Source organism: Schistocerca gregaria, chromosome 7, assembly GCF_023897955.1.
Source record: "Schistocerca gregaria isolate iqSchGreg1 chromosome 7, iqSchGreg1.2, whole genome shotgun sequence".
NCBI lineage: Eukaryota > Metazoa > Arthropoda > Insecta > Orthoptera > Acrididae > Schistocerca > Schistocerca gregaria.
The window spans coordinates 379,653,203-379,681,057 of NC_064926.1; the positions used below are offsets into that span (position 1 = coordinate 379,653,203).

A 27,855-nucleotide genomic window follows, 5' to 3' on the forward strand; every position below is an offset into this window, starting at 1 on the left:
GTTGTGCACATCCTTGCCATCACTACTGAAATGTAATTACCTCCACCACAAGCTACTCATTTCTAATTTAGTGCTATATGTTCAACAGTGTAGAATTTAATGACACGATCTCTGTTTTATAAGCATCTCATTGTCAGACACAATTTTGGAATAATACCCTGCTATGGCTATCTGTCACAAAACTAAGAAACCAACAGAACTTTAGTGAAAAGATTAAAAAAATTAGTACCACATCAACACAATCTGGCTCAATCATTCAAGGTGAATGAAAAAAAAAAAAAAAAAATGACACGTTAGGTTCAGAATGACTCTTGTACTATGTTTCTAAAGGGGAGCACAATCAATTCCCTTTAGTATTAGAAGATTTTGTATAATATCTACAACACTGAAGGGAGGTTGTTTTGGCTCCAGCACAGCATTTTAATTGGTTTGGTTTGATGCCTTCTCTCTCTCTGTGTTCTAATAAATAAAATTTCAACTTCCACTTCATACAAATTTTATCACTGTTGGCTTAGCAAACTTTACAAAAAGCCTATCTTGAAAGACCAGGATATAATTCAGTTTGGCTATGGAATGTCACTTCTGATAGGTTTATCCAAAATTTTTGAGAAAGTAATGTATTCATGAGTGGCTTCACATATTTGTAAAAATCAGGTACTAAGAAAATGTCAGTTTGGTTTGCAGGAAGACTTTTCAACAGAAAATGCTATATATTCTTTCACTGACCAAATATTAAATTCTCTGAATAACCAAACACCACAAATTGCAATTGTTTGTGATCTGTCAGAGGCTTTACACTTTATGAACCATGAAATTCTTCTAGATAAGCTTAAGTATTGTGGTATGAGTGGGACAGGGCACAAGTGGTTTAATTCATATTCAACAGGGAGAATGAAGAAGGTTGATATTAGCAGCACAGATAGTCTCAAAAAATCGCAGTTCTCTAACTGCGGCTTTATCAAGAATGATGTTCCGCAGGGTTTAGTCTTGGATCCCTTATTGTTCTTAATATATGCTAATGAGTTGCTACTCTATATTCATGAACATGCAAAGCTATTTCTTTTTGCTGATGATAAAAGTACATTAATCACTCCCAGCAAACAAGAATTAAGTGAGGAAACTGTAAATAACATCTTTCAGGAAATTATTACATGGTTTTCTGCAAATGGACTCTCACTAAATTTTGAGAAAACACAGTATATACACTTCTGCACAGCAAACGGCATAACACCACCGATAAATATAGGCTTTGAACAGAAGTCTATTGCTAAGGCAGAATATTCAAAATTTCTGGGTGTGTGGACTGATGAGAAATTGAATTCTTAAGAAACAAATTGATGATCTGCTGAGACGATTGAGTTCAGCTACTTGTGCAATTAGGGTCATTTAAAATATTGGTGATTAACATACGAATAAATTAGTCTACTATGGCTATTTTCATTCACTGTTTTCATATGACAACATATTTTCGGGTAATCCACCATTAAGAGAAAAAGTAATCATTGCACAAAAGCGTGTAATCAGAAAAATAGCTGGAGACCACCCAACATCATCTTGTAGACTTTTTTTAAAAGGATTTAGGGATATTCACAGTACCTTCGCAATACATGTATTCACTTTGAAATTTGTTAAAAACCTATCCCAATTAAAAAATAATAGCAAAGTGCATAGCAACAACATTAGATGAAAGGATGATCTTCACTATTCTGCATTAAATCTGCCTTTTAAACACAAAGGAGTGAATTATGCTACCACAAACATGTTTGTTCATTTACCAAACAGCATTACAAGTCTGACAAACAGCGAACCAGCATTTAGAAACAAATTAAAAGAATTTATGAAAGACAACTCCTTATATTCAACAGATGAATTTTTAGACATGAAGTAATAATTGTAAAAATAAATCAATAAATAAATAGACAAACAAATTTACTTATATCACTTAAACCTTATGGTAAACTGACAAGTTCCACATTATTATGAAATGTCATTTTTGATCTATGGAACAAGTAATGGTAACTTTAAAACTACATTTCATTTAGCCTGTGAATGGCAACAGCTGAGAATGAAGTAACAAAATGAAAGTTCAATATTCATTGAGTTAATTCTGGCGATGCACCAATAAACAAACAAACTAACTAAATGTGACACAGTGCTGAGTTAGCTAAAATATTTCTTTGTCAGACTTATATGACCCAAATCCCAACTTCCTTTTCCAGCAACTACAATGTACAAAGCTCAAACACTTTTGTTACAATATCTGAAATGTACTTGGTATATAACAATTTACCTTAGCAGCAACATCACGATCCCTCTCACAGTCAAAAAGGAAGGTTTCAAATATTGATATATGAGCTGAATCCCATAATGTAGTCAAGTATGTTTCAGTGAACTCAAACTCAATGGGAAACTGCTGTAATAGCTGCCACACACAATCCAGAAACAGCAGGAGTTCAGGGGACTGCAAAAGCACACATAATTGAGTATGATTTCAGTGTTGATTACATTTGTTTTATGGAGCAAGTAAAGTTATGGCACAGAACTATCACGTTTAAAAAAAATGTTTGAAATACACAATGTATTCTAAAATGGGAGTTAGCCAGCAAAGTAAATTACAATAAAGTCTTCAGCACTCACTAACCCTTTCAGAAGAAGAGCGCAGAACATGACCAAGTCTTGAGCTAAATGGATGTCCCAGGGACACCCATTCCTTCTGTATGAGTGCCTGAAATCCCACAACTGTTCGGTACTGTGGAACCAATAAAAGCTGGCACAGTGATGAGATCACACAGCACATGTCACGTCCCTCCGATTCTTGAAAATACAGAACAACAAGAGTATTTGTAAGATTTTGCACATATTACTTTAGTGCTGAATCAACAATACAGAACAGTTTTGCCACCAACTACTTTAAATAATCGAAACAGTTTGAATACCAGGATCCCATCACAAAATTAGCTATAACAATATCTGAGTATTATGAGGAAGACATCTGCATGAACTACATAATGTCCTTTCAGGTTATGTTGGCAGGACTTTTTATGGATGTGCTCTCATTTAGATTCCAAATTGTGTAAATCAGTGTGTGAAAACACTACTGATAGACTTCAGTCTTGTGCAAATATTGCACCAAAATAGTGCTCATCATACAGTGCAAGTTCTTGCTACTTCATCTAACCCCCAATAATCCGTCTACCCACATGACTGCACAGTAGACTGATTTACAGTATCGTAACAATTCAGTTTCTCATTGTTATACTATATCTGGATGGAGACACATTGAATTAACTACTATACTGCTTGGCAACAGCAGTATGCTATGTCTGGATGGAACACACTGAATTAACTGCTATACTGCTTTGTTGTTGAGTCATATTATATGATTTGAAATTAACCAAATATTATTAGGATACAAATAAAAGTATAATTAACAATTTCTCTTGGTGTAGGCCCGCTCAACAAGCTTGTCAGCTGTCAAATTCCAACAGTATACATTTGTATGGACTCTGGTGTATGTTAAAATTAACTGTACTGTTGGCCCTTGCTAATATACAATTGAGATAATGCAAGTGACAAAGGGACCTTACAGACTGACCCACTTCAATATGCTTGAAGGGCAGTGCCTGGCATCAATTAAAACGGACAATATGATGGAATTTCTCTCTCCTTTTCAAAATCACTGAAGAAAGTCACCTTCAAAAATTGGAAGATTTCCAATTACATACTTCCAGCTTACTAACGCAGATGCCAGCAGCTGACAGCATAATGTTAAACTCTAGTAATTTGTTCAGGGTGTATACAAGAACAAGGAAAAAATATTCCTAGATTTTTCCTGGATTTTCCAGTTAAAAAATCACTTTTTCCACATTAAGTGACAGTACACCTTCCCTCAGAGCTGTAACACTCATCAGTTCTCTGAATGGTTAAGGTTTTATGCACTGGCAAAGAACTTCCCGGCACTTTAGAAAACACTAGGGAAGGGGAAAAAAAGAAACACGTTTTGGAAAAATATTTGATGGGCAGCAACACATACGCTATATATTCTCGTAATACGATAGGCTCCATAGTTTCATATTATGAATGTATATATTCGAATTCAACCAAACACAGAACATTAATTTCTGAAGCACTGATATCGAGATTGTGATGTCCTTTTGTACGCCAATCCTAGTTCTCCAGTCGATGATAGCACTTATTCAGTGTATAGAACACATGCTGTAGTATTCAGACAATAGCAATAACACTAGTAAGTAGTATAAACACACAAATAGGAAAAGTTAATAGTTTTAATTAATATACATATTGCAGCTACAAGGAAGGCTAAGCTTCCGCATATAATGTGTTAAACTTTAAACGAGAGTCAAACACGCTGTGGTTTAAGAAATTCAAAGCACATTCTCACATGTAACAATTAATCTTGTGCGATATGGAATTTACTTTGTAAGTAACACTTTTCAAACCATCATTCGCAATATTTTCCTGCGACCTGTTAGATTACATTTCAGCAGTTCTCAGAGGGCGCTGGAAAATAGGTGTTACTGTACATGCCCAGCTACGATGGCGTAGGAAGCTTGTATGTTTGTACGTATACAGAATTAAATAATCTTACATTACATCCTAAATGAAACAGGATATCAGAGGATACTCCAAGAGCTTAGGAATTTCATGAACTATACTAAAATGAATAATTTGACTTAAAGTGCACATCAGTATGTCCAGATTCACAAAGAAGTAGGTCCCAACCAGATATTAAGTTCTCCAGTGTGGTTTTTGGGATGCAAGTTTTCTTGGGTTACCAGTACTGTAGTATCTCTGTTTCGTTCTTTACTACGGCATAAAGCCATACATGCCAGACAATTAAAACATGCTCTTGAAATTCAGCAAACAGTTGAAACCAGCCAATAGTGTGGAATGAAACACTTTGTTACAAATAAATTGACTGCCTCTGTGGAAAAGATCAATAAAAGCCTAATTTCTTTAGCAAACTGTCGAAAATAACTTCACTGTCCAGCAAGGCAATTAATGCTTGACTAACAAAAATGTGAAAATAAAATAAAATAATAAAACCGAAATTAATAACATATTTTAGCTTTCCAATGTGAATACATTTTAATTCGCTTCCTAGCTCCCAGCCACAGAAATCAGTAAACCAGAAAGACGACTCACGAGGAGACTAAGCATCTGGCCGCTTATTGCTACTGCTGACAGAGCTACTAGCCACACTTCAAGTAGCCAGAAGCGGGAGAAGGTACTGCTCGTACTGCTCATAGGGGACTCAACTGTGCATGCACATGAGCCCAATGGCAACTGCTCAAACGAACTATTGCAAACAGCAGTGACACAGTGCTCATCGGAAGCAGTCTGTTGTTATAAAGTATTGCAAAGACTTTGTCCTAAACCCTATGACAAGCTTTGCTGTTGGCAGACACTTGTGTATGCACTGTATTTTTTTGTTGTAAATGGTGCATTTCCTCTGCAACTCAAGTTTTTTCCCCTCTAGTTTATTTTTTGTTGTTGCAGTATTATTCTGCAGTAGTAGGACACAGTAAAATTCTTTGTTACAGTATCAGTTTTTACCACTCAGAGTTACATAAATTTAAATGAACCAAAAACCATGACAAATTCCTTGAATTCTAAAAAATTCCCAGGTTTTCCCAGATTTCCCGGTTGTCCCAGGATATATATATCCTGTGGTTCATATCTTTTGGTAGTGAGTTTCTTTTACTTTGCTGTAAATTCCATATTTATTAACATGTGGAAATATTAATTATCAAATGCTGGATCATAAATTTGAATATGAATAAAATGTTCTGTTTTTAATTACTAACTGCATGGAAATAAAATTTGATAGATATTTAAACTGTCTTACTGTATGTTTTTGTCATCTTCACTCTGAAGATTGGTTTGATGCAGTTCTCCAGCCTAATCTATGCCGTACTTAAATAATACTGATCAAGTGTTTTATTTTCTTTTTGATCTTTAGCAATTTTGTACCGTATTTTAATTTATGTGAATACTAACATTTTGATTAAAAACAGAAATATGTTATTTTTATTAAATAACATGATTCAGTATTTTTATTAATATTTCCACATATTAATTAACATGGGATTAAAAAATAAAAATAATAAAAATAAAAGGTTACTATTGGTGAGATATGAACCAATGGTAATGCAATTACCAAACTTTTACTTTACACAGTCAGCTACAGGTAATAACGTTAATAAGGTCAAAATATTCTGTAGATATGTGATCAGATAACTTCTAATTTTCAAGTGAAATTTTTTTGAGTTGTTTTTAGAGATGTACCCCACTGCTTGGAAACTGATGTATGTGCATTTACTTTCACATCCTACAACTATGAAGAAAACATAGGATAGCTAGTCCCTAGGGTCCCCTAAGAGTAAAAAAGTCCTCTTACAAATTAAGACATATTAATCTCTTATGTTACACATGACAACTGTTTTATTACATTTATGAGCTTAGTTAAAACACCAGTATTTACTGGTAGATGAATTAAAGGCTGGCATGCAATATTGCAGTAACAAACATCAGTTTTATTACGTTCTTGACTTGTCATGAGGGACTGTGTGTGTGTGTGTGTGTGTGTGTGTGTGTGTGTGTGTGTGTGTGTGTGTGTGTGTGTGGGGCCAATTTAAATATTATTTTGTCCATTCTGGTGTTATTTTTTTTAACATGTGGTGTTATCTGCTGATTTTAATGATGTCCTTTTTGCCAATTTTGGTATTAGTTTCTGATGGCCTATTCTTGAAGTATAAACGATTCTCATTTAGTTGCATAGGCAGACCTTTTCTCCAAGAATATAGAAGGAACCAAGGAAAGACAGAAAACATACAAAAATGCTGATGTATTATATTTACTGGCATAACAGATCACATTTATTTAAATTAATTAAAAAATCTTTTATATTCAACCCATTTAATCTTATCAATTAAAAATCCAGCAACCATACACCATTGAAAAATGAAAATATTGTCACCACAACTTCAAATTTCTCTTCTAAAACAATATGCTGCTGATAAGTCACCACTTCACTACAGAGAGGTAATCACCTGTATTCTACATTTGCCTCTGTCAGAACAGGAGGCATTTGAAAATGTGCCCATTCCCTACTGGCACACAAAGTTGCTTTTCCACTATATTATGAAGGAATTTGTATCTCTATAGAACACCTACACGGCTAAGATTTGCTATTCAAGATAAATTTAACAACCTCTTTGCCATTGGAGCATTACTTGAGGTCACCACCAACACCACCACCACCACCACCACCACCACCGCCACCACCGCCACCACCACTACCCTATCATTCAAGCAAGAACTTACAAGTTTCAGTAGAGACATGAATGGATCTGTGACCATAGAGGGGTGCAAGAGATCTGTTTCTGGATAAGGCAGGCCAGGTAATTTCAGTCAGCGAAGACCTCGGCACACTTGGCATATCTGGGGAGGGACTGCTTGTCTCTGCAGATGGTGACCGCTGCAGGTCATTACTGTGTATGGAAGGAACTTCTTGGTATTGAATGGACGCCAGCTGTGGAAATAGGGGTGTTGGTATTGTTACTGGTTGGTGGGTTTGATGTGGATGTAGGTACCGATGGTGCTGTCCCTCAACAAGTCAACATCAAGGAAGGTGGATCATTGAGCTGAGGAGGACTAGGTGAAGTGAATGGGGGAGATGTGGAGGTTCTAGAGGATTGTGGATAGGGTGTCGTTACCCTCAGTCCAGACCATCTCTCTATTCACATTCCTCCACAATCACAACGCCTCCACTTCAACAGCTGCCACCCATTCCACAATGTCCAGTCCCTTCCATACAGCCCAGTCACCTGTGGTCATTGCATTTGCAATGACATGCAACACAATGTGCTCAACTTGAATGGCTTCTCCACAATTCACGCCAGTTCGATTCTTCCCATCAACAACAGCTTCTCCGAATTGTGCAGGTGAGAATTCCCTCCACAACATACTCTTCGTTAGCCCCTTCTTCCACATGCCTCTTTCAGCCTCACACATGCTTTTCGTTCCCCCAGCATGGTCCTTTTCCCTTTCACTTCTGTCAACCCCACCCCTCCTCCTACCTGCAAATCTCTCTCGATTCTGCACTTAGCAGCCCATTATCCTGTCCCTGCCACAACTGCACAGTCCTACAGGGAGTACTACAGTATCTTTTTCCACTTTTAGTTCTTATTTCTCTATTCCTCTTCTGTACTCCCAGTATCCACCCCAGCCGATATTGCTAAGCTAATATTTTCCAACAGGCTACTCTTAGATGTGACTCTCTGCCACTCCACGTCTCCTCTATGTGGTGAGTAACACTCTATCTTAATTCATACAATTTATATTATTATTCCATTCCAAATTTTCCACTGTTAGTTCTTATGCAATTGTTGAAATCACTGACTAGTGGCTTAAGATGAAGATCAAAATTTAGATAAGAAGAAATTAGAGAGTTAATATTTCAAGATATCTTCACTGATATCAAATGATTTAACATTTGTAGCAAAAACATATATATCATGTAAGTATATACTGAAACAATTATAAAAACATGTACAAAGAAATAAATTTCAAGAAGAAAATACATTCAAGTATTGATACACAGCATTCACTTTACAGCCAGCAGCTGAAGATGTGTGACACACAACTTTTCAGACTCATATTATCCATCTCACAAGAGAGGAAAGGAGCTTTACTATTAAGATATTAGGACATGGGAGTTGTGCAGAGCCCCAAGTCAAGAGATTGGCCAATTCTCATTTGTTTGTATTTAATTTACATTACTTAGAACACTAGCAACATGTGTTAATGAATTAGCCTTAATGTAAAAACAATGTACTGAAGCACTGTAGATTTTATACAAGTCACTTATGATACTTTTACAGTCATTTTCATTATATATGAACTAGAGATAGGCGGGGGGGGATTACCTTCATAATATTGAACGTTATTGAATTTAGAATATGTTAAATTTCAGGAGTAAGTAAGAAAACACTTTTTTTTTTGTTTTCTCCAAAAAAATTCCTGCCCTGAGATACAAGCCTCCAAAGATGACACTGCAAACACCACTTTGAAGACGAGAATTTCAGAAAAAATTTTAAAATGCTGTATCTCTCTAACAGTTCTGGATATATTGTTAGAGACTTTTTTATTTTAAAGATTATTGCTTTATGTGTAATGATATCCTCCATTTGGAAGTATCTGTCAGTTCCTTTGCTGCCGCCTTTTTATTTTTTTATATAATTTAGGTTTTTTTTGTTTCAAAAATGGCAATCCAGATAAATTAGATTTTTTTCTGTTGATTAATACTATATAGTACTATATTCTCTATGAAGGAGAGCTTCCACTTTAAAGCTGGACTGGTTTTATTTTAAAAAATCATTTTTTTTTAACTTTTAAGGGTAATGTATGTCTTCTCTGAAATTGTTTCTTACTAATTTCTTTGTTACAATGTTTATTTCTATTGTATTTGTTACAGTCATTTCTTGTCATTTTCTCTGTTGCAGTTATTTCTTTTCACTTTCATTGTTGCAGATATTTTAAAACTTTGTTGTTGTTTCTTGTCAGTTTCTTTGTTGTGGATGTTCATTGCAGGTTTCTGTATTGAAGTTGTTCAGTTGTTTACTGAAGAGGTTTCTAAGAAATATGAGACCATCCAGTGAGTTCTGTGTTTTCGTGAGGAATTCGCCACATGACACAGTTGCAGTGTGTTTTGTGAAAAGGACTGTTTGAAATTGCTTCTGACTGGGGCCACGGGAGAGTGAAGTGTGCTTATTATTTGCATATCCATAAAAGAGATATATATATATATATAAGACAAACAAAAAACTCGACTTTGTTCCGGTTGGGAATAAGTGTTCTCATTTGAAGACTGTTTCAAAGTGAAGATGTTTCCTGGATGACATTTTGTGTTCTTAAAGTCTTGACAGAATAACAACAATGATAGTATCTGAACAAGGTAAAGCCTCCCATGGTGCAGATTTTACATCAATAGAGGAAGAACTAAATACCCTGAATCAGTCAGTTATAGAGGTATGTGTTAGCCCTGTTAAGAAACCGTGGTCAGTTGAGTCACGTCATAAGTTCTATGCATCAAGAAAGCACAAGGAAATTACCAAAGCTATGGATGAATGCACTACAGCTTCCACAAATATCAATTCAGCTGCTGAATATTGTGCATCCTACAGTGAAAACGTGCAAGTTTTAATTATTACTCCAGAGACATTTTCAAAGAAAACTAATTCTTACCATCGGTATCAAAGTACATGGTACACAAGTCAAGAGGGTTGGGGTTGTTTGGAGGAAGAGACCAAACAGCGAGGTCATCGGTCTCATCGGATTAGGGAAGGACGGGGAAGGAAGTCGGCCGTGCCCTTTCAAAGGAACCATCCCGGCATTTGCCTGGAGCGATTTAGGGAAATAACGGAAAACCTAAATCAGAATGGCCGAACGCGGGATTGAACCGTCGCCCTCCCGAATGCGAGTCCAGTGTTAAATCAAGAAATGTGATGTCTGTAAAAGGAGTCATTAGAAGACCAGATCCCTATTATGGTCATCCTGTAGAAGCAGCTCGAGTTCAAATAGTGCAGTCATTTTATCTAGAAGATAAATGGGACTGTTCTCACCAGACTGCAAACAAAAAGACACTATAGCTGTAACAGTTGAATGTCGAAAAGTTGTGAAAGTGAAAAGGTACATGACTCACAGTATTAAAGAAACTTTTGCAACTTATAAGAGTAACTATACAACTTCACATATTGGAAGATCAAAATTTTATGCACTACGACCTAAGTGGGTAGTTCCATACTCATCTATAGATGTTTGTTTATGTGTGTACTGCCCGAATTTTGAACTTTGTGTGGTAACTTTAAAGAATTTACTGGAGCACATGACATATAACACCTTGGTTGGGCATGTGAAGTTATTACTAATCTGCAACATAAAGCAAGAGACTTGTTTGTTTCAAGAATGTCTTTACAGACACTTGGCCTGGAAGACACAGAAGATAACTTTGCAGAAATTACATGTGCGAAATGGGAGGAAAATTAATTAAGAAAACTGTTGCCTTTGACAGTTTCATTGATAAACTTGGTAAATGGTCGGTGAAAGCAGTAACACACCAGCATCTGAAGAAATTGCTACAACAACATATTGCAGAAGTTAAAGAGTGTGTACAGTCTGAAGGACTATGTTTCGTGCTTCACTGTGATTTTGCTGAGAACTGGTCTGTAATCCTCCCAAAAGAATTACAAGGGTATCACTGGAGTAATGAACAGATTTCCATTTTTGCAGGAGTGACATATTTTCAAAACAGTACCACAAGTGTTGCAGTTATAAGTGATGACACAGGACTTGATTCAGCACATGCTTTGCTAGCAATGTGCAAAATTTTTCAACTGCAAACAGAGGTAGAGAAGATCATCATTATTTCCAATGGTGCTCAGAGTCATTCTAAAAATCATTACCAGCTGGTTGAATTGAGGAAGTCACTTGTGCCAACTGACTGGGTATACAGTGCTATTGGTCACAGGAAAGGGCCTTGAGTGGTGTAGGAGGCTGGCTGAAGCACCATGCTACAAAACATAATCTTTCAAGACCAAATGGAGCTGTGATTCAGGATGCTGAGGATCTTATGAGAGTCGTGAAATCTTAAACATCCACAGCCATCATTCTTTTGTCCAAAGAGGTAATCGAAGAATTCCATGAGCAGAAAAAAGACGAATGGTCCAAACAAACTACTCCTGAGAAAGGGATTCAGAAGACACATTTTTGGACTCAAAGTGATGGGCAAACTCTTATTGCACGCACTTTAAAGAGCAAGAAAGAAGAAATTTCGTTCGTTCAGCCAACATCTCAGAAACAGCAGGGTAATATTCAGATTCACAACCTCAAAAGGGGGATGTTTGTAGCATGTGTGTATGACTGTGACTTGTGGATTGCAGACATTATAAACACCAGTTATGAGTTAAACGAAATATTAGTGAACTTTATGCTACCACATGGATCAGCTGCTGAATATAGGTTTCCAGCTAGGGGACAACAACAATGACACCACTTCTCACTTCCACTCACAATATTTTGAAGATTGTAAATGCTCCAGTTACTATTGGTTCAACAGGAAGGCACCACTCTTATATCAAAGAAAGATACTGAAGCAGTGGAACACATTTCTAGTTCATTGACTCACTAGTTTCAGTACAAAACAGAGTACACAGAAGTTGTATAAACTGACCTTTCACATACATTTTGGAACCATTTAAAATGCTTGAAAAATGAGTCTCTTACTCATCCTTCAAAACTGAAATTATGTTAAATAAGGCAATGTTTTGATTTTCATGAGCCTGTTACATGGTAATGTGGTAATAAAACAGGTTTTATGTATGGCAAAAATTTCAATTGTTTTTAAAATCTATTCAACCTTAAAGTGGAAGCTCTTCTTTTCAGGGAAAATTTATGGATTGGCATTTTTAAAAAAAATTGTTTTCCATTAATTATAAAAAAAATAATCAGTAGGCTATAGTAAACGAACTTTGACAGGTAAATTCAAATCGAAGATTTCTTTGTAATCATAAAATAATTATCTTTCAAAAATAAATAAATAAATAAATAAATAAATAAAAATAAAAAAATCTAGAACTGTTCCAGAGATACAGCATTTAAATTTTTTTTTTCTAAATGTCACATCTTCAAAATGGTTTGTGCAGTGTTACTTTTAGGGCTTTATCTCGGAGCAGATTTTATTTTGGAGTATATAAACATGAACATGTTCCTTAATTAGTTCTTCATTTTAATATATGCTAGATTCAATAACATCTGAGACTATGAAGGTAAGATTTTTTCCTAGCCTGCCTCAATTGATATGGACTATGCCGATAAAAGAAATTTGGACACAGTGATATCATGTCAATGAGTACGAACACGAAATCTTTTACACAGTGTTGGTGGAAGATGATCTGTAGAACAGATATGTACAAAAGTGCTAAAACTCACCCTGAAGAACCACTGTGAATCCTTTTAAAAGATGAGTTGCTGCCTCCGATGCTTTGCACAAACACAGAGACACACTGTGCAACCACCGTGTTAATTCCAGTTGCGACATGAAGTGGCTGTCTTGTACCCACAACTGACGAATGGTTTCTAAAAGAAAATAGTCTGTTCAAATTTGAAGTTAGACGAACGCAGTCAAGAAAGCACAGTATTTACATTGTGGCATACCAATGATTAAAACATTTACTTTTCTATTTAGAATGTACCATAAAACCAACACAAACTCCAGTCAGAAGGACTGGATGAACATAAACTATACGATACTCAACCATGTATGGTCCTTGTATTTACAAAACATGAGTTAATACATCAATGAACAAACTTTTAATACTTTGCAGATAATGGTAACACTGTTAAATAATCCAGAAGGTAAGTTAAAATGATGCATAAAACAATTTTGTTGCGCTTTTCATTCATACATAAAAGCTTGTTGGCTGATGAGATAAACTGCTCAGATTACAAGCCACTATATTCAACATAATCAGATTTATACTTCTTCAGGGGAAGGTGAGAAATTAGTAGTTCCTACTACAGAACTTTCTTTGGCCAAAACATTAAAGAAGATAAATGTTTTCAATATAATGAGGATATAACATAAAGCTTTCGCCGATCATTATTGATTTTCTGACGTGTGTTCACCAGTTGTTTGCATGATGAATTCACAATTGAGCCTGTACTACCAAACAATTACAGGAAGCAATTAAACACAAAGTCATTGTCATTTGCTTATAATGTCTAGCAAACCATAAGATCGTTTCAATGATGGCTTTCAGTAGGGTCACCAGTAACAGCTAACACATTCATGATACTGCTTTCAAAAATAGATTCGATACCTTATCAATCAAAACACTCAAAATCTTTGGTTCCAATTCATTCTTAACATTTAAAAAGTGTAGGGAGTCTTATCAGCCACAAACTGAATGAGCTTTAATGTAAACATGATAGGAGTATAGGACACTTCACACCGAACAACAAAAGTGTTGTTATCGATAGCGCGCACACACACACACACACACACACACACACACACACACACACACACACACACACACAACACTTGCTAGCTTATGGACTAAATCCTTTGTCGAATTGGAGTACATCTACTCACACACTGTACCCCTGTCTACATCTACACACATACTTCACACGCCATCATATCTTGCATGGCAGAGGGTATCCCTTACCATCACTAGTCATTTCCTTATTTGTTTCACTAGCAGACAGATCAAGAAAAAAACAACTGTCAATATGCTCCTTATAAGCCCTAATTTCTTGGTCCTTACGTAACATGTTAGTAAGGTGTTTTGTTGTGGTCTTGAGTTCAGAGACTGGTTTGAAGCAGCTCTCCATGCTAGTTTATCCTGTGCAAGCCTCTTCATCTCTGAGTAACTACAGCAACCAACATCCCTCTGCATCTGCTTACTATATTCGTCTCTTGGTCTCACTCTGTGATTTTTACACTACACGCCTCCTTCCAGTACTAAATTGGTGCTCCCATGATGACTCAGACTGTGACCTACAAACAGATCCCCTCTTTTGGTCAGGTTGTACCACAAATTTCTCTTCTCCACAATTCTGTTAAGTACCTCCTCATTAGTTACATGATCTACCTATCTAATTTTCAGCATTTTTCTGTAGCACCTCATTTCAAAAACTGCTATTCTCTTATTGTCTACACTGTTTATTGTCCACGTTTCACTTCCATACAAGGCTACACTCCATAAAATTCAAGGAGGATTTCCTGACACTTAAATCTGTACTCAATGTCAACAAATCTCTCTTCTTCAGAAATGCTTATCTCACCTTTGCCAGTCTACATCTTATATCATCCATACTTCGACCATCATCAGTTATTTTGCTTCCCGAAAAGAAAAACTCATTTACTACTTTAAGCGTATCATTTCATAATCTGATTATCTTGCACCTCCTGATTTAATTTGACTGCATTCCATTTTGCTTTTGTTGATGTTCATCTTATATCCTCCTTTCAATACACTGTCCATTACATTCAATTCCTCTTCCAAGTATTTTTCTGTCTCTGACAAAATTATGTCATCGGCAAACCTTAAAGTTTTAATTTCTTCCCCCTGGACTTTAATTCCTGCTCCATTTTTTTTATCTTTTGTTTCCTTTACTGCTTGCTCAATATACAGGTTGAACATCGGGGATACGCTAGAACCTTCTCACTCCCTTCTCAACCACTGTTTCCCTTTCGTGCCCCTCGACCTTCATAACTGCCATCTCGTTTCTGTACAAATTGTAAATAGCCTTTCACACCCTGTATTTTACCCCTTCCACCTTTAGAATTTGAAAGAGAGTATCCAGTCAATAGAAATTCTTCCAGTCCAATACTACTACTAAAATTGCAACCAAGACTGTTTTTAACAATATATTCCAGTCAACATTGTCAAAAGCTTTCTCTAAGTCTACCAATGCTACAAACATAGGTTTGCCTTCCCTTAATCTATCTTCTATGAGAAGTCATTGGGTCTTATTGCCTTGTGTGTTCATACATTTCTCCAGAATCCAAAATGATCTATCCCTAGGTCGGCTTCTACAAGTTTTTCCATTCTTCTGTAAAGGATTCGTGTTAGTATTTTGCAGCCACGACTTGTTAAACTGATACTTTTTCACACCTTTCAGCACCTACTTTCTATGGAATTGAGATTATTATATTCTTCTTGAGGTCTGAGGGTATTTCACCTGTCTCATACATCTTGCTCACCAGATGGAAGATTTTTGTCATGGATAGTTCTCCCTAGGCAATCGGCAGCTCTAACAGAGCTTCATATCACTTTGCAACGTTGTGCCCAGATATTTAAATGATGTGACTGTGTGAAGTAGGACATTAGTAAAGCTGTACTCTAACATAGTGGATTTGTTTTTCCTACTCATCCTCATTAACTTACATTTTTCTACATTTAGAGCCAGCTATCAATCATCACACCAACTACAAATTTTGTCTAAGTTATCTTGTATCATCTTACAGTCACTCATCTTCAATACCTTTCCACACACCACAGAATCATCAACAAAAAAACAACAGATATCTGCCCACCCTGTCCACCAGATCGTTTATTCATCTAGAAAATAATAGCGGGTCTACCACAATTCTCTGGGGCACTTGTGACAACACCCTTGCCTCGCATGAACACTCACCATTGAGGACAACATACTGGGGACTTATTCCATACACTCATATATTCGTTAACAGTCTGCAGTGGGCAACCACATCAAATGCTTTTCAGAAATCTAGAAATATGGAATATGTCTGCTGCCCTTCATCCATAGCTCGTAGTATGTCATGTAAGAAAATGCAAGCTGAGTTTCACGCATGTGATGTTTTCTAAATTTGTGCTGATTCATTGGCATGAGCTTTTTGGCCTCTAGGAAATTTATTATATTTGAACTCTGAATATGTTCTAGAACTCTGCAGCAAACCAATGCTAAGGAAATCTGTCCAAATTTTGCAGGACCATTCTTTTACCCTTCTTGTATACAGAGTCAAATGTGCCTTTTTCCAGTTACTTGGGACTTTGCACTGGGCAAGAGACTCACAATTAGTACAAGCTAGGTATGGAGCCAATGCTGCAGAGTACTCTTTTGTAAAACCAAAGTGGGATTTCATCCAGACCTGGCAACTTATTTATTTTCAACTCTTCAGTTGTGTCTCTATGCCAGGGATACTTGTTGCTATGATACCCATATGGGACTCCTTGCGATAGTAAAACAATGGTATGCTTTGTATGATTCTCCTGCATGAACAATTTCTTAAACACAAAATTTAAAACTTCGGCTTTCATTTTCTGTCTTCAACTTCCACCCTGTTCTGGTCAATGAGAGTGGTTAGAGGGGGCAGAAGATCACTTGATATCTTCTTTATGACAAAGTTTGATAGACCATAGAAGTCGTCTGCTCTGGAACTACTTAGTTTGCCTATTGCTTTGCTAACATAATTTTCAGTTTCTGCTGGGCAACAGTAACTGAAAATGATGTAAGCAAAGCAATAGGCAAACTAAGTAGTTCCAGAGCAGAGGACTTCTATGGTCTATCAAACTTTGTCATAAAGAAGATATCAAGTGATCTTCTGCCCCCTCTAACCACTCTCATTAACCATATATTACAGCAAGCGATATTCCCCGACTGTTTGAAAATAGCAGTAACTATTCCCATATTTAAGAAAGGAGATAAATCAAATCCAAGTAACTATCACCCTATCTCATTAATCCCAATAATATCTAAAATAACCGAAGACTTTGTTCACCAACAAACAAATAACTATTTTGAGAGGAATAATTTGTTAAGTAACTCACAGTATGGATTCAGGTCTAAACTATCCACAGTTAAAGCAGTTGAAAATATTGTTAGCGATATATATGATTGCTTTGAAAATAAACTAATCTCCTGTGCTACTCTCCTAGACCTGAGTAAAGCATTTGACAAATGTTAAATGTAAAATGTGTTTTATTTATCTCATAACGTACAATATTTCAGAACATATGTCTGATGTACAGGAGACACGTCAAGGTTACAATTAGCTTATTTACAATTTTGTCATACTTACAGTAATACTTTGTGAAGAATTTACTTACTTATAATTTGTCAAACTTATAGCATTTACATCTACTATAACTATCAGAAATTTTTATTCCATTTGAGGGATCCAGCTCAAAGTATCACTTCATCCTTCATGAAATCTTCCACAGAGTAGTAGCATCGTTTAATTAGAAAATCGTGTAACTTGCTTTTTAAAATATTTACCTTCATACTCATCATGCCACACCCTTTTATAGAGTTGTGAATTTTCATGGCTATATACTGAGGAGTCTGAGCACACAGTTTTAAGCGATGAGAGGTGAGCATAAAGTTTTCTTTATGTCTCGTGTCATACGAGTGTTCAAAATGATTTTTTTTTGAATAGATCAGCTCTCCTGCGTAGGAAAAGAATCACCTCAAGGATGTATAGAGAGGGAACAGTTAATATTTTTAGATCTCTAAATAATGGTCTACATGATGCCCTCGGCTGTGCAGAGCACATGTTGCGAACGATTCTTTTTTGCAATTTTAAGATCCGTGTAACGTTTCCAGAGTTTCCCCAAAAAATTATGCCATATCGAATAACTGATTCGAAGTAGCTATAATACGCTATTTTCCTGGTGGCCATATCAGTGGCACAGGCTAAAATTTCCATTGCAAAAGCAAGGCTGTTTCATTTATTTGCTAGATATTCTATATGAGAATTCCAGCTCAAAGTTTTGTCTAAGTTTATTCCCAGGAACCTGACTGAGTCAAGTTCTTTCATTTTTTGATTGTTGTGAGTGATACAGATTTCTTCAGTTTTTGACTTTTTGGATTTAAAACTCATCATGTGGGTTTTTGAAATGTTTAGCCTTAAGCCATTTAGACTGAACCATGTTTCCAGGTTTCTTAACGTATTCATGACACAATGTGGTACATTTTCAGAATTTTCATTTTCAATTAGGGCAGAAGTATCATCTGCAAACAAAGTTAAATGAGTATTTATATTGAGAGGCAAGTCATTTACATAGAACAAGAATAAAATGGGTCCAAGAATTGAGCCTTGAGGAACACCTTGTGTGACAGTTTTCCACTCTGAGAAGTAATCTGCTCCATTTGATGTGATTATTACCCTTTGCTTCCTCTCCGAGAGGTATGATTCAAACCATTTCAAAGCAATATCCCTTATTCCATACCTGTTGAGTTTGAAAAGCATGAGGGCATGGTTTACAGAGTCGAATGCTTTTGTAAGATCACAAAATATTCCTGCGACCTTAGCTTTCCTATCTAGTGATGAAGTAATTTTTTCAATAAACTCATTTATTGCATCTACTGTGTTTTTGCCTTGTTGGAAGCCAAATTGGTTTGGTGAAATGATATCATTCTGTGTGATGAAGCTTTGTATCTGTAAAGCAGCAATTTTTTCAAATATTTTTGATATGACAGGAAGTATAGAGATGGGGCGATAATTTCCCATATCATCTTTTGAACCTTTTTTATACAATGGTTTTACTTCCGCATATTTCAAGAGATCAGGGAAGTAACCGTCTTCAAAGGATTTGTTTATTATGAGAGAGAGAGGATGAGCTATTATGTTGTAAACTTTTTTAATTATTTTGGTGGGTATCCCATCCCAGCCAGCCGAGTTTTTGTCTTTCAAGGAAAGTATGATATTTTCAACAAGTTTTGCTGAGACTGTGTTGAATTTTTTAAGAGATTCAGTGGTATTGTCTTTTAACCCAAAACTATTTACTTTCTGCTCATAATTTGCTATGTCTAAATCAGATTGTGCTACATTTATAAAGTATTCATTGAAGCACTCAGATATTTGAGCTGGATTTACAACCAATTTTTCCTTAAGTTTGATTTCTGAGATATCTTGTTTATGGGTTTGGACACCTAATTCAGACTTAACTACAGACCATACTGCCCTTGTTTTATTTTTCTGCCCTAGAATGAATTTGTTATTTGCCATTTGTTTTGAAGCTTTCACAACTTTTTTGAAAATAGTTTTATAGTTTCTAACATATTTTACAAAATCAGGATCTTTGTTGTACTTCAGTTGATTGTGTAGCTTCCTTTTCCTCTCACTCGATATTTTTATTCCTGGTGTGATCCATTTTATCTTACTTGATGTTTTGTTGCAATATGATCTTGGCGGGAAAGTTTCATTAAATACTTCAATAAAACTGTTTAAGAATGTACTAAAGTTTTCATTTGTTGAATCACCATCCCTGAAACACCACTTAACTTTACTTAGTTTTTCATAGAATATTTCAATATTTGTTTTATTGAAACTCCTTTTGATACAAGTCTTCTTTATATTATGTTTGTCAGTTTTTGGTAGTGACACAAACAAGGCAGAGTGATCAGATAGACCTAAGTCTAGACAGAATTTATTTACATTATCAAAGTTATAATTTGTTACAATGTTGTCGATGCATGTTGCTGAGTGAATATTTTCTCTGGTGGACTCCGAAAAATTTAGTTTAAAACCAGACTTTTTAATTGAATCAATAAATTTTGTTGATTCTTTATTGTCATTTGCAATGTTTATATTAAAATCTGCTGCTATTACAATTTTTTTCTTCTTTTCTTTCTTTAGTTTGTTTAGCAAGCACTGGAATTCAGAGAGGAATGGTGTCACTAAAGCCCTGTCTGGAATCCTATAAATTGAAATAATTAACATATTAAGGTCTTTAAGTTCTATGCAACAACTTTCGAATATACAATCTTCATTTAAAAAATTAAAATCTGTTTTCGCTTCATAGCTTATAGAAGAGTCCAGGAGTATGCAGCAACCTCCGTGAGATTTTTTCTCCCTGCAATAGCTGCTTGCAACATTGAAATTTTCAATTTTATTTAAAATATTTATTGTATTAGAGCTAAGCCAATGCTCATTTAAACAAATAATTTTTATGTTTTTACATTCTGAGAGAAGGATTTGTAACTCATCGAGTTTGTAGCCTAGGCTACTGGAAGATTTAGAATTTAAGCCATTTATATTCCAGTGCATCAAATAAGGATTTTCGCTTGTTTTAATGGTATTAAGCATACATTTTCGAAGACATACTTCAGCAGTTTTCTTTTCAGCTAACACGCATTTTTCTTTTACATCCCCTCCAGTAAATATTAGTTTCCCTTAGTTTTAATGATTTTGCAAACATCCATAAACATTTTGCTTAGGGTCATCGATCCTAGTCTATTTAGATGCAGTCCATCCTTGGCTAGGCATTCCTTGCCCAAAAACTTATTTGAGTCTATAAATATAGCACCTAGTCTGTCACAGCACTCATTTATTCTGCAGTTGATTCGATTGATATAACTGTCATCACCGACCTCCTGTTTACGATTCCGCTGACCACTATCCTGGTAGCGGGCTAAATTTTTCTGGCTGATCGGATTATATTTCTTGATTCGTTAATGATTTCCTCTTCGCTGTATCCTCGGAGGGAGTTTGTCCCAACATGGATGAAAACGGCTTTGTAATTTTTGTTCGCTTCTTTTTCGATGTTTTCTCTTGAATTTGTAATGTTTTTAAAATAGTTACTGAGCTGATGGGACCTAATTCCTGGGCGAACTTCAACTTCACAGGCTGGCACTACGACATTCTTCAATATGGAATCGCCAATTATGAGAAATTCCTTTTCAGCTACATTTTTATTATTATGACATCTTCTGTTCTCGAACTTCTCACTTGTCCATTTGTACGTAGTATTTATGCCTACTGAGTCTGCACTTTGCTTTAATTTACGTGACGTGAAGTGCTTGTCTTGCAGGGAACTCGTATTTGTATCCCTCCGCAAATGGCGTGCTTCATTGTTTGCTTCGATCATTTTTCGGGATTTGTTCGGATCGCAGTTTTCTTCACGAATAAGATCCACATATTCGTTTCTAAGCGTCAATACTTCTGGTTGCCCTTTTATTGTTTCACAGGGTGCCTTATTTCCGTTTATTGAAACACAACTTGTATCACTCCGCATCCGCCGATTTTCATCGTTTCTGGCGATGTAGTCCCCGCAGTCACAGACTTTTTGGCGCAGAAGTTCGCTGTTTTCGTTTTGTAACGCTAACAAGTTGTCCTTGAGGAATTCAATTTCTTTCCGCAGCACTTGAATAACAGTTTCTTTTGCAGACATTTCACTTTGGAGATCAGCCTTTTCTTCACTTAAACAGGTCCGTAAACAATCCTGGCAGCACCACAAGAAATCATCATTTATGAATTTTAAGTTCAATTTTGCACACTTTTCATGTAGCCAGAAGCGACACTTTACGCACAGAATTCCTTTTACAACACGTTTTTTACATTCCTTGCACATTGCACTGCTAAACGATTGCTTTTTTGAGAGAGCTGCACTATTACACTGACCTATCGGCGCCATCTTATCTCACACATCACACTGTATCTCATAGTACTTTGATCATGAAATTAAGACACTACGGCATGGAAGAGTACACCCTGAAATTATTGGAATCCTACTTAAGCAACAGAGTACTATTTGTTAGTGTAAACGGGCAGCTGTCAAACGCTCAAACAATAAAGAGAGGTGTGTCACAGGGCTCCATACTTGGGCCCTTCCTGTTTGTAGTGTATGTTAATGATATGCCACAGTATTTACCCTGTAAAACAGTCTTCTATGCAGATGATACAACTCTTATCAATTCAGGACAGACTCTTGAATCTGTACGAGAAAAAAATAATATAATATTTAAAAAATCGGTTCATTGGTTTAGTGCAAACTCCCTATTCATAAATGAAACAAAAACTGAGGAAATATTCCTTAATTTGAAGGTATCAAACAAAGAAAATAAGTCCGTTAAACTGCTAGGAATGATGATTGACCAGAAACTTAGCTGGGATAAACATATCACATACGTCTGTTCTAAACTTGCATGTGCTATGTTCCTACTTCATAAGCTTAGGAGTAATGTCAGCCAAAACTTACTGCTGCATTCATATTTTGCTTATATCCAACCCCATCTTTAATATGGTATTCTGCTCTGAGGAAATTCTCCCAATTCAATATCCATTTTCAGATGGCAAAAAAAAGCTCTTCGATGAATAGTGGGTTTATCTCCTAGGGATACATGCAGGGAACATTTCATAAAACTTAACATCATGACAGTTCCTTGTTTGTACATTTATTATTGCTTACTACATGTAAAAGAAAACATAGCTCAATATCCCCTTAGGTCATCTGTCCACGCCCACAATACAAGACGAAACCACACAATTGATCTGCCATACTCTAGACTGTCTACGAAACATAATATGTCTGCTTGTGTCTGTATATGTATGGATGGGTGTGTGTGTGTGTGTGTGTGTGTGTGTGTGTGTGTGTGTGTGTGTGTGTGTGTGTGTGTGCGCGAGTATATACCTATCCTTTTTTCCCCCTAAGGTAAGTCTTTCCGCTCCCGGGATTGGAATGGCTCCTTACCCTCTCCGTTAAAACCCACATCCTTTCATCTTTCCTTCTCCTTCCCTCTTTCCTGACGAAGCAACCGCTGGTTGCGAAAGCTCGTAATTTTTGTGTGTGTGTTTGTGTGTTATTTTATTGTGCCTGTCTACCGGCGCTTTCCCGCTCGGTAAGTCTTGGAATCTTTGTTTTTAATATACATAATAGTTATAAATATGTAGGCCTCGAACTGTTAAATGTGCTCTCTAAAATTATACAAACAGTATCTAAAAGTAAATTCAAGAGAACACTGGGTCAATGGCTCAAAGGTAAAGCATTTTACTCAGTTGATGAATTTAAAGACTGTAATATGGCAGATTTGCTGTTTTGGCATAGAGAAAGGTACCTCTGCCTGTAGTAGGACCTAAATTTGTATCAACAGCTTAGGATAGTGACATAGTGTTATCAACATGTATATGATAATGACATAGTGTCATCAACGTGAATACTCCCTGCTTAATATAAATCTGTATAATGTTTTCCTTTTTATTGTAAAATTAATAATATATAAAATTCCAAATGTGTGCTATTGTACTACACTAAATTTCATATGATTTATTTATACATTGTTATGAGAATATATAGATCTTTATACTGCATTTGAACTTATTGACGAAGCCCATTGTATAAGAAAATACTGAACGACTAATAAAGATTCTTATTCTTATTCTTATTCTTATGAGTGACTGGATGAAAGCCTTTGATATACTCAGTGATTTTACATAGGGCTAGAATTTAGTTGCACAGGTGTGTGTGTGTGTGTGTGTGTGTGTGTGTGTGTGAAAAAGAGGGGGGGAGGGGGGTGTGATCTCTAGCTCTGCAAATGATTTGTTCCAAAATCTAGCAAGTTTTCTCTCCCTTCTGTGTGTGCCTGTCGACGACTCTAGGTTTCCGCTGTTCAGTGAGTGGTCTTCTTTTATTCCTAAATTTTCTGCTAATTTCTGCTATATTTGCTAGTTATTAATTTTCTGTGCATGCAATTATCTCTCTAATCAAGCACATAAAGGCTAAATTCAACTCCAAAATTGTATAAATGCATCACAACTGACATGCAAAAATACAATGAAATGAAATGCATGCATGCATGCAAGCATGTCCTACACGTTACAATGTGTGCAGTGTGTGTGTGTGTGTGTGTGTGTGTGTGTGTGTGTGTGTGTGTGTGTGTGAGGGGTGGCGAAAGAGAGAGAGAGAGAGAGAGAGAATTTATTACTGTTATGATCACATTCAATTATAGGTTGGCTTTCAGTAGAATGAAAAAGTCATGTGCTGTTACAAAAAGTAGATTGCTGACAAACAATTATACACACCTGGTGTACAAAGTTCTCGCAATTTACAATAACTTATCTGCAGTTCCTTTGGAGTGGGAACTTCCCGTGATAGCTCCAGCACATGTGGTACTCGTCGTCCAGGATGAGACTTGCGAACTTGCTCCAGCATTATATTTTCTTGAGTTCTAAATGTAATGTAATACGAGATTGTATGAATTATTACTAATAAACAGATGAAATAGCATAAACCTCAGTACAAAATTAAAATGTTAATAAATATCATTGTAAACCAAATGCAACAATTCTTTTACGCTATCAACTGACATCAAAAGTGAGGAGAGTAAACAATAAACTGGGCACATATCATAATATTAGCATCCAATATTTAGTAGTGGATGCCTTTTAAGATGACTTTGGAAACTCAAATTTTATACTTTGGTAACAAATATATTGATACTAATTTGCTTACCAACAAATTTCTGCTAGAACTGTATGCACCAGGCTAAAAATTTCATTGTCAACATTTTACAGAAGTTGTAGTTGGTCCAGAAATGACAGAACTATTATAGATCCAGGGCCAGCTTAATGCCCAAGTAACACAAGCTGCCATTTGAGGCACAGAGCTGAGAGGGACACCAAAACTATAAGTTTTCTCTACAGGACATGTCACAACTAGTGTTGGCCACATGGGGTACTAAGCTGAGTGGAAGTGCAAGATTCGTATGCAGTGTATCAGTGTATATGGCAATGAATAAGTGATGAGTAAGCATACAAGGGAAATGGAGAGGCGGGGGGGGGGGGGGGGGGGGGGGACGCCAAATAATAAGTAGCTTGTGCGGATAAAAGTTCTTGAACCAGCCCTGTGTAGATCACGGTTTTCAGAAGTGTTTGTTATATAATATTTAAGTACTATTTGTAACTGTTTGGTAAATTGGTTATGAATAAGCATATAACTATTAGGGATCAAAGAAAGTTTTCAAAATGAATGACTTCTGATACACTGTCACACTTACGAGCAAGACTCATGATAGTAGTAACCACATAAAATGGCATCAATTTCCATACTATATTCAGTCAAGTTCCTGAATAATCTTTCCAAGTAGATGAATCAGGAGGCAGTTCTTATCTGCGTGTAACAGACTATGAGACAGTGGGAAAGAGCGAACAGTATCACTGCAGCCACTGAAACTTCATTGTGGATGAGGCTTAGTACCTTACAGTTTTATTATGCAGTTTACAGTGTTTATATTGTCTGTACATGCAATTGTATTCATATTCAGTACCTCTGTTACAATGAATGCATGAGTAATGTGGTATATATGATTATTACTGCCACATTTGCTGGATTTTAAGAGCAATCAAGTTACTCTAAAGTATTTTAAAGCTGATGACTTATATTCTATTACACCACATCTTAAATAAAGTTCCCATTCCCTTCCTAACTCATATAGTTGTATTCTAACACAGAATGTTTGTCAACTAATTTAGAAATGATACTAAGTTAATCATACAGCACATGTTTACTCTGTAGTGTATGACCTTTGATGATAGCACATGAAAAATACAATCTGTGCATGTGTTTTTTCCATCAACAGCCTCATCTGCCATATATACAATGCACACGCGCAGTGGTTTGATGCAATTTATGTAAAAGATGATAAAAACAGTAACAGCATTTATAATTTATGCAATTTTTATGATACGCATAGTCTTTGAAGTAACTACACATAAAAATAAATGCACCTATAATATCAAAATCCCTTTAATGAGAAAACTTTTTAGAAGTTCCATACAAAGTCCAAGTACGACAGGTTGAGTCCAGTTAGGTATGGAGAGTCTCGAAAGTAGAGCCAAGTTAGGATGGGAACAAACAATAACTGAATGAGAATGAGTGCATTCTGCTCCGGGATTATATTGTACCTAGCTAGTCTGTTCCGCAAGGTGGCCCTGTCCATCGGCTACATGTGCCAATCTTGATGCAATGCTACCTTTGATGTTTGATAATGCCACTGACTGGTGGCCAGATCTGAGCTGCTGGGTGCCAATGAGCTGAATCTTAATGAGTTGAGCCAGCAGCTCGCGTACTGTTATGGTAATGACCGGTGAGGTGTTGGTGTAATCGGAATGGTAAAAGAAGGTTTCCACAATTCTTTCCCCTTGGCAGGGTGACTGTGAGATGGTGCAAACCCAGCGTCCTTCCACCACAGTCCAAAAATCAGCCTGACAGTGATGGCTCCAACACAGGCAGATGACCATGGATGCTGATACTGGAGCTCGATCCACAAAGAAATCCGGTGCCTTGGAGGGTAGGAGTAAGAATTGGCTGGTACGGAATCTGCTGACCATTTGGCACCACCATTTCCTGCTGAATTTCGTCCACACCCGGGCCCTGACATTGGTGCATAGGGCTGGAAAAACCATTAGAGAAGTGCATCTTTCACTAGGGCATCTTCAATGTACTACTTCATTTGTCTTAAGAGTCCATGCAAGGTGTTCTGCCTCCCCTTTCGACTGAGGGTGAAAGGAGGGTGCTCTGACGTCATGGACACTATGTTGAGCACAAAAATCTTGAAAATTTGAGAGATAAACTGTGACCTGCTGTCTGTCATTATGCTGCAAGGGAGACCTTCAGTGGGGAAAATCCAGGTTAGGGCCCACACATGGTAGTTTGCCATGCATGGAAATCGAGTAGGCACCTACGACCACCAACCTGTAAGCATCCAAAAGGTGCCCATGGAATCTAGTTCGACACGCTCCCTTGCTGGTGAGGGCTCTGTCCACAGAGAATAACACTGCTGTGCAACGACCTAAACATTTAGGGCCAGCAGCAATTAAATGTTCAATCTCACAAACTATCTTTGGCCACCAGACATGCCAGTGAACCAGAATCTTGATACTTGATCAACGACACTTGGATCCCACCAATGTGTTCCTCGAACCACTCCATCACACTCCTGGCTTTGTGACATGGTGCATTCTCTTGCTGAAAAATGCCACTGCTGTTGGGAAACATAATCGTCATGAAGGGGTGTATGTCATCTGCAAGCAGTGAACAATACTCTTCGGCTGTCATCGTGCCTTGCAAGAGCTCCCCTGGACCCATGAATGCCACATGAATGTTCCCCAGAGCATAATGGAGCTGCCGCCAGCTTGTCTCTGTCCTGCAGTACAGATGTTAAGGAGCTGTTCCCCTGGAAGATGACAGATATGTGCCCTTCCATTGGCATGATGATGAAGGTATTTAGATTCATCAGACCATGCAATGTTTTGCAACAATTGTAACATCCAGTGCCGAGGGTCACGTGCCCATTTCAGGCTTAATTGCTGATGTCGTGATGTTAACATTGGCACATGCATGGGTCATTGGCTGCAGAGGCCCATCGTTAGGAATGTTAAGTGCACTGCGTTTTCAGACACACTCGTATCCACCCGGCATTAAAGTCTCATGTTAGTTCCACCACAGTTCACCACCTGTCCTATTTTACCCATCGGCGCAGCCTATGACGTCTGACATCTGTAATGAGGGATGGCTGCCCAACCCC

At 36.7% G+C, this 27,855-nt stretch overlaps 1 protein-coding gene across 1 annotated transcript in view; it reads right to left on the bottom strand.

The window, feature by feature from the left end:
- The window catches only part of LOC126281788 (myotubularin-related protein 10-B), a 122,724-nt gene that overhangs the window by 57,933 nt on the left and 36,936 nt on the right, over positions 1-27,855 (bottom strand). Inside the window, exons 8-11 of the mRNA XM_049981001.1 lie at positions 24,353-24,498; positions 13,012-13,158; positions 2,642-2,814; positions 2,291-2,461 (exon numbers count right to left, since the gene is read on the bottom strand). Of these exons, the coding sequence (XP_049836958.1) occupies positions 2,291-2,461; positions 2,642-2,814; positions 13,012-13,158; positions 24,353-24,498 (637 nt within the window). The remainder of the gene's footprint in view (positions 1-2,290; positions 2,462-2,641; positions 2,815-13,011; positions 13,159-24,352; positions 24,499-27,855) is intronic.